Source organism: Lynx canadensis, chromosome A3 (genome assembly GCF_007474595.2).
Source record: "Lynx canadensis isolate LIC74 chromosome A3, mLynCan4.pri.v2, whole genome shotgun sequence".
Taxonomy (NCBI): domain Eukaryota; kingdom Metazoa; phylum Chordata; class Mammalia; order Carnivora; family Felidae; genus Lynx; species Lynx canadensis.
In genome coordinates, this window is record NC_044305.1 from 1,428,208 (window position 1) to 1,438,345 (window position 10,138).

Here is a 10,138-nt window from a genome sequence, read left to right on the forward strand (position 1 = left end):
CGGCCCAGGTGCACCTGGGAAGAGTCCGTTCCTTTGGAAGAGTCCGTCCGGCGGGGCCTCGTCCGTCCCGCGGGCTGGCAGCAGCCTGGGTAAACGCAGGCCAGAGTCCAGATGACCATCCACGATTACTCGGGGCGAACTCAGGGAGAAGGGCGCTGGGGCCTCAGCACCCCTTAAAACAGGCACACACAGCACGGCACACACACATACAGGCACATACCACACGTGCAGTGCTCGTGCACAGTACACGCACATACACGTACACACATACCACACGTGCAGTGCGCACACCACACGCACACACGGCGTGCACGGCGCCCCGCCTGGCCCAGGACGGAGTGCAGCCTGAACGCGTGGCAGCCCAGAGCAGAGGTCTGGGTCGGAGGCCCGCACTCGCTCCAGCAACTGGCAGCGCCCCCTCCTCTCAGAGAAGCACCTGGAAGAGAGACCTTCCCAGAAGGGCTCTGCATGTTGCAACCAGCTCACGGTTAACAGAGCATGTAATGGGTGCCGGGAGCCACTGCACACCAGGCCTGGCCCAGCCTCCTGACCTGTGGCCCAGCCTCCCGGGTCTGGGACCAATCTGTGGCCACAAGGGCAGTGGCAGGCGAGGGGAGGTGGGGGGTGGCATGGGGACCCACGGCCCTGTGAGCCCACTCCTCCCAGCTGCCTGCCCACCAGAGACCTCTCCAGGCTGCCCGGGGCCCAGAAAGGCCTGGAAGGGAGGGAGGGCAAGGGCATCCAGGCCCCAGCCCCCGGGGCCCCTCAATTCTGATCTCAGGCAGTGGACCCTCAAGGTGTGCACGGCCCCCAAGTACCTCTGAGGACCTGTGGGGAGGAGGGGGTGGGGCCAGCAGTCAGTGGGATTCCTGCCCCTCCCCGGGACCCGGTGGCCTCTCAGTAGGGGGCCCGCTTCCCTGGGCAGACGAGGCTGGTGTGTGTGCTTCTGCGGATCTGCGCCTGCATACACAGACCCTTCCCCGGCCAGAGTGACCCCTCCCCACGCCTTCCTCTACAGGCTGGGGACAGAGGGGCGGTAGAGGCCAGGGGGCCATTCCCTGTACCCTGAGCACAGAGGGCCTGGGCCAGAGCCCTCGGGAGCCATGGAGAGCTTCATGGAGTCACTGAACAGGCTGAAGGACGTCCATGAGAACGAGGTCCGGGGTGAGTGCCACGGGGGGGCGGGTGTCCACAGCCCTCACCTGGGCCAGGTCGGGGTGCTCCTCCACGAACCTCCAAATCTTGCCAGACCTGGGGGCCCTGCCTTCCAGGCCCAGACGGGGAGTCCTGACCCAGAGCCCAGAGGAGGCAGGCGCCCAGCCTCAGATCAGCATCCCTGAGTGTGGCCCTGGAAGGTGTTCTCCCGAAGGGTCAGCCGACAGCAGAGCAGAAATAAAAAGCCAGGCCTCCAACAGAAAGCCAGACGCTTGGGTTGAGATGAGCCCCTCACCCAGGGCGGGGCAGGGGTGCTGGCGGCCCACAGCCGCGTGGTTGCCCACCTCCGGGATGGATGGAGGCCCATCCAGAGCATTCCAGGGTTCAGAGCTGAAATCCTGCTCCCCGACAGGACCCCCGAGGCCAAGATCTGCCCCAGCCCACAGGCCTGTCCACTCCACCCCCATCACGGGGCTGGGGCCAGCGTACTCCCCTCACTCTCGGCCGGCCCACAGCCCTCACACACCACCCTGAGGGCCCGAGGGGCCCGGATCTCTTCCCCGGTGACCTGGAGAGGTGGGGACTGCGTGGGCCCAAGTCAGACTCCAGCCCAGTGGCAAGGGCTTCCCCAGAGAGCGTGTTTTATTTCCACACTGGCTGTACCCCAGAAACCACCCCTCCGGGACTCGGCCTGGTGGGATGGCCTTGGGGAATCAGTGAGGGGGTCCAGGCAGGCGGCGGGGGTCCGCAGAGGGCCCTGCCTGACAGCCAGGGACAGGGGGTGGTGACCCCCACCCCTTTCCTGGCTCCCCTAGGTCTGCAGAACAAACTCCTGGAGCTGAACTCCGAGAGATGCCGGTGAGTCAGGACAGACCCTGGCCCGGTGGGAAACCAGCGGGAAACACAATGACCACAGTCCAGGGCGCTAACGCCGCCCCCATCCAGCGATGCAGAAGGGGAAACTGAGGCTCGGGGCTGGGGGCGGGGCTGAGTCACCGGTCCGAAGCCGTGCCTCGAGTAGCTGCTGCAGCCAGGACTGGAACCTCCAAGCCCCGCCGAGCGAACAGGGGCCCTCCGGTGGGGGGGGCAAGCCGTATCCGCTCGGGGCACCCAGGGCACCAACAGTGAGACCCCCAGGGCCCGCGGGGCAGGTTTTCACATCGCCGCTTCACAGACGGCCGCACTTCTGTGCCACCGCCAGCAGCGCGTGGACGCGGCCGGTCACCAAGGTGGCCACGAACGCTCGCGGTTGGGCCGCTGGGCCGGCACCGCCCTCGTAAGGCCGGGCCCCACTAGCGTTCCCAGCAGGTGCACCCCGCAGGACCCAGCCCGGGACTCAGCCCGGCAGGAGGGGCCTCCCGGGCAGAGCGGAACCCGCCTCGGCTCGCCCCCACAGGGACGCCCAGAGGGTGGAAGAGCTCTGCACCAAGAACCATCAGCTCAGGGAGCAGCAGAAGGCGCTGAAGGAGAACGTGCGGGTGCTGGAGAACAGGTGAGTGGACGGGGGTGGGGCGGGAGGGCAAGCGGACCGCCGGGAGGCCTCGCGCTCTGGGGGACTGAGCCAGGCGGTGCCGCCCGAGCCCGAGTAAGAGGCACTTCTGCGGCTCCTTCTCACGCTCGGCGGAACAGGGAAGGCTCAGCCCACGTGCCGTGCCGGGGCTTCCGCAGTCAGGGGAAGGCAGGGCCGCGTCCCCGGAGCAGGGCAACGAGGGCCCCAGCCCCCTCTGGGGGCCCCGGTCCCCGTCCTGAGAGCGGCCTCTCGCCCCCGCCCCACACGGCAGGCTGCGAGCTGGCCTGTGCGACCGCTGCATGGTCACCCAGGAGCTGGCCAGGAAGAAGCAGCAGGAGTTCGAGAACTCGCTCCTCCAGAACCTGCAGCACGCCGTCCTCCTCAGTGAGCCCCGCCCCTGTCACCCTGCACCTTGCTCTGCCCCACCCCGTCCTCCTCAGGGAGCCCTGGCCCGTTACCCTGCACCTCTCTGTCGCCCCCCCCCCCGGGGGGCCCAGGGACCCCCAGGACCTGCTCGGCCTGACATGGGGGTCTCGGGGAAACAGACAGTGATACAAAAAAGCCCCAGCGGGCCCGGCATGTCCCTCACTGGTCAGTCACCTGGGCTGGGGGGTGCCCCCGACCTCGGGACGCAACCCCTCCTTCCTGTGATGAGGACAGTCCCACAGAGTCCGGAGCCCCCACCTGCCAATGAGGAGGACAAGCCGCCTGTCCCCCAGGGGGCGCCCCAGAGACAAGCTTCGTTGCGGGGGGCGGGGGGGGGGGTTCCCCACCACTTTTGACGGCCTCCACAGCCTGGTGCTGTTTACTCACTAGGGTCCAACCACGCACTCACACAGCAAGCACTTACGGGGCGCCTGTGGGCTGCCAGACCCCGGGCCGAGTGCTGGAGTCACAGCTGGGAGACAGGCCAAGGAGGGGGACTTCCCTGGTGTTGTGGGGACCCTGCCCCTGCCCTGCCTCTCCTCCCCAGTTCTTCACTGATCAGCGCATTTTGCAGCCAACGAGCTGAACCGGCTGCAGGGGGAAAACGAGACGTTGAAGGAGGAGATAAAGCGGCTTCGGGGCCCACGGTGAGTGGGGGAGGTGAGCACCCACACTCCCCAAACCCCCCCCATGGGAGGCCCCCGCCACTGGTGCAGAGAGGAGGGCACAGGACCCGGGGGGTCCCCACAGGCCATCCCCCAGCACAGACTTCTAACCTCTCATAGTCCAACAAGTGGGGGCCTGGGGGACACCCTAGAAACTGAGCTGGGTCCCCAACACCCGCGGCAGCCATCAAGGTCTTAGCCCTGCAGAGCCATGGACGGCGGAGCTCAGGCAATGTCAAGAGCGAGTGCTTTCCTGGTCACCTGAGTGTCCCCGCAGGGGTGGCTTGTCCCCCAGGAGGGTGCGCCCTGGCCTTCCTGGTCCTGGCACCGCCCTTGCTCACCCTCCCTGTCTTTGCCTCCCCTCCGGAGTCAGGCTCAAGCCCCAATACAGGGAGGGTGCCTCAGACCCCCCCTACCCCTACCACTCCCCTCCCGGGCGCTCGGAAGGCCGCCATCGAGAAGACATCGGGAGGCCATGAGGAGGCCGAGGACGACCATCCAGGTGGGAGTCCCCAGAGGGGAGGTGCTGTGACGGACAAGAGGCCAGAAAGTTGGGCACCACTGAGGAGCCCTCTGGCTGGAGGACGGAGCTGCCCACCCCTCTGAGTGCCTCCTAACCGGCCCTGCCCACTGCTTCTCCTCCACAGAAAAGTCCACGGGGTACAGGACACCTCCAGTAGCCAAAATCTCCCCAAGCGCCAGCCTGCCCGAGACGCGGGCCCCAGACACGGTGAGCACGAAGGCCCTCGAGCCTGCTCCCTCTTCCAGGCAGCCCCAGGCTCTGTGCCGGGCACGGCGCCCAGCCCCACGCGGCAGGTGGGCCAGCCAGGCACTGCTGGGTGGAGGCGAGGCTCAGAGCGGGCGGCTAACTTGCCCAAAGTCACAGAGAACAAGGGCAGAGGCCGGCAGCCGCCCCCGCCCAGGCTGACGCGTCCACCCGGCGCAGAGCCCCCAGCGGATCTCCAACCAGCTGCACGGGACCATTGCCGTGGTGCGGCCTGGGTCCCAGGCATGCTCTGCTGACCGGGGCTCCACCAACGGGACACCCGCACTGCCGCTCACCGGGAGCAGCCCCCCCAGCCCACCCAATGAGCACAGCCTCCCCCTGGACAGGTGAGGCCCTGACCGCCACCGCCACCCCAGCAGCGCCCGGTCTCCAAATCTGGTCCCACTTTTCAGGAGGCGGCCAGGACAAGGGGAGGGGTGTGGGGGTAGCAGATGGGGACTGAGCCCCGGGAACCCTCTCGGAAGTGGTCTAAGACCGACCATCCTCAGTGTCTGAGAGCATCGTGTGGTCGGGACACAGGGATCGTGGGGCCAGAGCAGGCAGCTAAGGCCGGGAAGAGAGAAAGATCTCCGTGTGCAGCTCCTTCCTCGAGCCCCGGGCCCCAGGTCACTTCTGGCCCCTCCACGACCGTGCGCGCGGGCCTGCCTAGCGAGCTGGGGCAGCTGGGCTGTGAAATGGGGGCTAACCCAGGGCTTCTCCTCTCCCTGCAGCTTTCTGCGGGCCACCCGGCACCCGGTCATGACCTATGAGTCCCTGAAGCGCTCCCTCCGGGCTGACCGCCTCTGCCTCCTGAACCGCCACCTGGCCCTGCACCTTCAGAGCCCCCACGGCGGCCCCAAGTCCCGCCTCAGCCCCCAGTGGCCCCCGGCCCCAGGGCCTGAAGGCTGGAGAGGCAGAGGCCTGGGAGGAGCCATGGGCCCCTGGGCCTCCCCGGGGGCCCAGTGGACATGCGACACCCTCGGCTGGAGGGACAGCAGCTGCGGGCACAGGGGCGGATGGGCAGTGCCAGGCTGAGGGGCCCGCCCCCGCCGGGGGGCACCCCACCCTCCCCACCAGTCAGCTCTGACTCAGAAGGCCCCCAGGGCGAGGCAGCCCTGTCCGGAGGGGGACACGCACAGCCAGCCGGTCCAGGTAGCCCCAGGGGAAAGGAAGCCACAGCCACACAGGACTATGTCCCAGACAAGCCCCTGGACCTCTCGGAGCGCGGCCGGGGCCGGGATGCCCCCAAGCCTCCTGACCAGCCGGGGTCACTCAGCCCCCAGCTGCCCACACTCCCAGCCCAGAGCCGCCCCACGGAGCGGAGCCGCCTGCCCAGCCTGTACCCTGGGGACTCAGCAATGGCACCAAGGGAGCCAGAGCTCCAGAGGCAGAAGGACCCCAAGTCCTGCGGTAAGGGGCCCACCCCTGTTCTCGGCCTCCACGCGCCTCCAACCCAGGCCCGGCATCCAGCCAGGCCCAGGCCGTGCTCCCCCCTCTTTCCGTCAGGTCGGTCCCCAGTGACACAGCCTGGCTGCCTGATTCACGCTAGAGGCGATGCTACCCTCCAGCTGCAGTCAGCCAGAGCCTGCTAGGCTGTGCCCAAGGCTGGGCTGGGGGCAGGGCTCAGATGAATTCAGCTGCTTCCTCACTTCCCCCCCCCAGGATCCCTCCCAAGCTCTTCCAGGGCCCCACCCCAACGTGCCCTCTCCAAGCGGGACGGGAGATGAAGCTAGGGGGAGACCGAAACCCCCCCCCACCCACACGGGCCCGATGCTGATGGCCACCCAGGTAGGATGAGTGCCTGGGGTCAGGAGCACCTGGGCGCGGTAGTGGGACGGGAGGGGCCGTGGTCAGTGGCCGCCGAGGAAGCCCGTCCTAGGGCCCAGCTCAGCCCCCTGGACCTGCTCTGCCAAACCCTGGGTCTAGGGCTTGGCACCCCAGCTGCAGTCCCAGAAAAGAGTTGGGGGCCCAGGGCAGGCACATCTCTGATCATAGGCAGTGAAGGGAAGACCATCCTAGCAATTAGGGCTGCAGGGCAGGTACCGAGCTCCCGGTCACACAGCTACCAAGCCTGGGGATAGCCCGCAGGTGGGGCCGCGGCAGAGGGTCCGGAGACACTGGGAAGGTTACTCGGCCCCTCGGTGCCTCGGTGTCCTTGTCTGCAGTTGCCACTCTTAGTCTGGCCTGCTAGAAAGGCCTGCGCATCCGCTAGACTCCAGGGCCCCCCACCCCGGCCTGACCCACACCCTGCGTCCTGCAGAGCTCAGCAAGGCCCAAGTGCAGTGGCTGGAGTCGGACGACCTGGACGAGTCAGACACCTCGGACGATGAGGTGAGGTGGATCCCCAGCCGCACGCTCCGTGGGGCGGGGCCGCTGAGCCGCCTGGGCTGCCCCAGGCTCGGGGGAGGGCCCTCGTCCTGACCACACCCCCAGGCCCTCAGGTGCGCCCAGGCTCGGGGGAGGGCCCTCGTCCTGACCACACCCCCAGGCCCTCAGGTGCGCCCAGGCTCGGGGGAGGGCCCTCGTCCTGACCACACCCCCAGGCCCTCAGGCGCCCAGGCTCGGGGGAGCGCCCTCGTCCTGACCACACCCCCACACCCCTAGGTGGGCCGGAGCTGCGAGGTGGGGGCCAAGCCGAGCACACCGCGGGAGGGGCCCAGGTGCTTCTGCACCAAGGAGCGCGGGCAGAGCCTGCAGCAGAAGAGGAAGCGAGCCGCGGGCCCCTGGTGCAGAGGTACCGCGGGGACCGGGCCGTCGGGACGGGTGGGGGGCAGCCGAAGCACAGCGCCCCCACCCCACCTTTGTGGCCGCTCAGAACAGAAACCAGCTCTGGCACCTCCCCCTGGCACAGGCCCCTTTGAGCAGGGACCCAGGTCAGGACAGTGTGGATCCTGGCTCTTCTCAGCCTCGCTGTCCCGCCTGAGCCAGTCCCGTCACCCCGAACCTCAGTTTCCCCCCAGAACCGGCAGTTGGGGGGGTGGCAGTAGCAGAGTGAGTGTGAGACTTCCGTGGGATAAGGCTGAGGACAGTTGTTATCACCTTCTTTGGCATCAGGGCGAAGGGGCTTCCTGGGCCACAGCAGCCCCCAAGCCCGGTGGCCCGGAAGTCCTGCTCCTCTCCTGGCCCCTCGTGGCGGGGGTCTCCCGGACCCTCCTGTCCACCTTCAGAGAGGGTCATCACAGAGGGTGCAGGCCTCTGGGTGCGGAGTGTGTCTGTTCCCACTGAGGTGGTGGGGGCTGCTGGAATGTTTGCCGGGGGCGGTGCTGTGGGCCCCTCCCAGGAGAGCGCCGGAGCCGGCCGGAGGGTATCACAATGACCTTTCACTTCCTGGTCGGGCCACAAAGGCAGCTGGGCTGAGAGCCTGTGAAAGCCTGAGCTAATGACACAGGCCGCCCTGGTGTTTGTGCAAGCAGACCAGCAGTAGGCAGGCTGGGCTGTGGCCGCCACAATGTGCCATTGTTGCCTGGAAAGTGACAGTGGCCTGTGTTTGCTCGGGCGAGCCATGGAGGAGGCCAGCACACCTGTCATATTTCAAGGCACTTCCTGCTCGGCATATTCGGAGACTGTCCTGGTGGCCACAGTCCACAGGGGTTCTTGGGTATCCACCGCGACCTCTGCTCTGAGCCAAGTCCCATCCCCGGTCTCCTCCCTGGGCAAACCAGGGGCTCCCAAGCCGACACCCACCCAAACCCTGCAACGCACCCGCTGACCGTCAGCGAGAACGGCGGCGCGCCCAGCTTGTGGGCGGGCACCGCTGTCTCCTAGGGGCAGCGCCCCTTGGGGTCCTGTGCCCACGCGGAGGTTCAAGGTGGCAGATGGAATCGACTGCCTGTGGGCCTCAACACCCTGCCCAGTGACGGGGCATCACTGTTGCACAGGTGGGAAAACCAAGACCCCCAAGAGTTAATCTGCCCAAGGCCACAGGGCTGGTACGTGGGGCCAGGATTCCAACGTGGCCTATCCAACCCAGAGCCCTCGTTCCATTAGGGCCCCACTTTGGCAGGACCTACCTGCGAGGGTCCGAGGACAGACCAACTGCGCCCTAGGCCCATGGAGGCACCCCACCAGTGTCTCGGGGATTCTGAGAGCATTTCCCAAGAAGCGGGATTTATCTAGAAGGTCCTGGGCCTTCAGCAAGGCATCGAGGCACTGGGGCCAAATGGTCTTGAGTCACACGCCTGGGGGGAGCCCACCCTCCAGTCAGACCAGCTCCGCGCCGGTGTCTGGTGCCTCCAGGAACGCATCAGCTCCCCTTGCCCAAACGCTGCCCACAGGGCCCTGGGCAAGAACCCAGCATCACTGCGAGGGGGACACAGACTGCTGCCTGCCACCTAACCTCGTCTACTCTCCACAGCCTCCAAGAAGCCACCCCCAGGGAAGGAATCCAGGGGAGCCCCTGACAGCACATGAGGGGTCCGGAGCCCAAGGGACCCTGAGGATGGCAGCCCCCCACGAAGCAACGGCAGCTGGGAGACTTAGCTGCTCCCGGGGGCACCACACCCAACTGACAGCCCAGCACAGGGCAGGAGGGGACCCGGACCTGGACCATCTCCACAGGGGCTGGAAAGGCCAAGAGGGGGTCTTTGGCTGGCCACTTGGACCCCTCCATCTCCACCCATCTCAGAATGACCAGCTAGTCCTGGCGCTCGACCCTCACCCCAGCATCTGCTCCATTGGGGGGCAGTAGGGTTCTCAGAGGCAGGGGAGGCAGGGGTGACTCAGACTCCGGCCCAGCGCAGTCCCCACCCCTGCTGCACGTAAGCAACCCTTCCTGGGCAGTGCCCCCACTTCTGACGGTCTCAGACTCCACTGGCATCCCTGACCCCCAGGGCCCTGCGCGCCCAGCCACCCCCTCCCTGACTGGGCGGAGTGCGAGTGGTGGTCTCGGGCGCCCCCTTGTGGAAGCCTGCAAACATGCCGGCAGTCAGGGTGTCAGGCCAGCGGCTGCAGTGGGCGCCCCACTGGAGAGGGTAACCAAGAACGAAGGTGTAAGGGATGGGCTGTGCCGCTGGCAGAGTCAGGGGGTCAGCTGGGTCTCCAACTGCCTGGGCTCTTGAATGCACCGGGGCCTGGGAACAAAACCAGCCCCGTTTGCAGAGGGTACAGGGACCAGGGCAAACTCTGGGGAGGGCTGCAGGGAACAGAACGGAAAATGTGCCCCAGCCCCCACACAGAGTACCCTCCGCACTGACCGACTACTCCTGTGTCCCCAGACCACACCTGCAGGACCCCAGGGCGGCTGGGCCAGGATTGCACCCTTAGCCCTCAGGGGTACCCTGCTCCTTCAGCCATTGTCACTTTCGGAGGGTGTGTCTCAGTACCCTCTGGGGAGGAGCTTAAACAGGCTCCAGGCCCCATCCCAGACCCACTGACCTGGGGTCTTGGGAGCAGGCCTGCACGCCAAGTCTGAGAAGTTTGAGAATTGCTCATTCTGGGCAAAGGCAGGATACAGGGCAATGGCTGGGCCGGGTAAGGCCTGCGACAAATTGAGGATGCAGGTCTGACAACAGGGGCACCACTCCCCCTCACTCACTGGCCTTCCCTCCTGCTGGCCCCAGAGACCAGAGGGACTAAATGCCCAAGAGGGAAGCTGGGGCGGGAGGTGCACGTCTGTGT

At 67.1% G+C, this 10,138-nt stretch overlaps 1 protein-coding gene across 1 annotated transcript; it reads left to right on the forward strand.

The window, feature by feature from the left end:
• Positions 1 to 1,037: 1,037 nt before the first annotated feature.
• RBBP8NL (RBBP8 N-terminal like) lies at positions 1,038 to 9,405 on the forward strand. The gene is given in 20 exon segments (XM_030308941.1): positions 1,038 to 1,164; positions 1,971 to 2,013; positions 2,552 to 2,647; positions 2,937 to 3,049; positions 3,666 to 3,738; positions 4,130 to 4,174; positions 4,176 to 4,258; positions 4,404 to 4,486; positions 4,703 to 4,869; positions 5,254 to 5,382; positions 5,384 to 5,455; positions 5,457 to 5,794; positions 5,797 to 5,922; positions 6,174 to 6,266; positions 6,269 to 6,310; positions 6,783 to 6,853; positions 7,127 to 7,256; positions 8,877 to 8,898; positions 8,900 to 8,940; positions 8,943 to 9,405. Coding segments are annotated over 20 exon segments (1,887 nt in total). The 5' UTR covers positions 1,038 to 1,103; the 3' UTR covers positions 9,002 to 9,405.
• Positions 9,406 to 10,138: the final 733 nt, after the last annotated feature.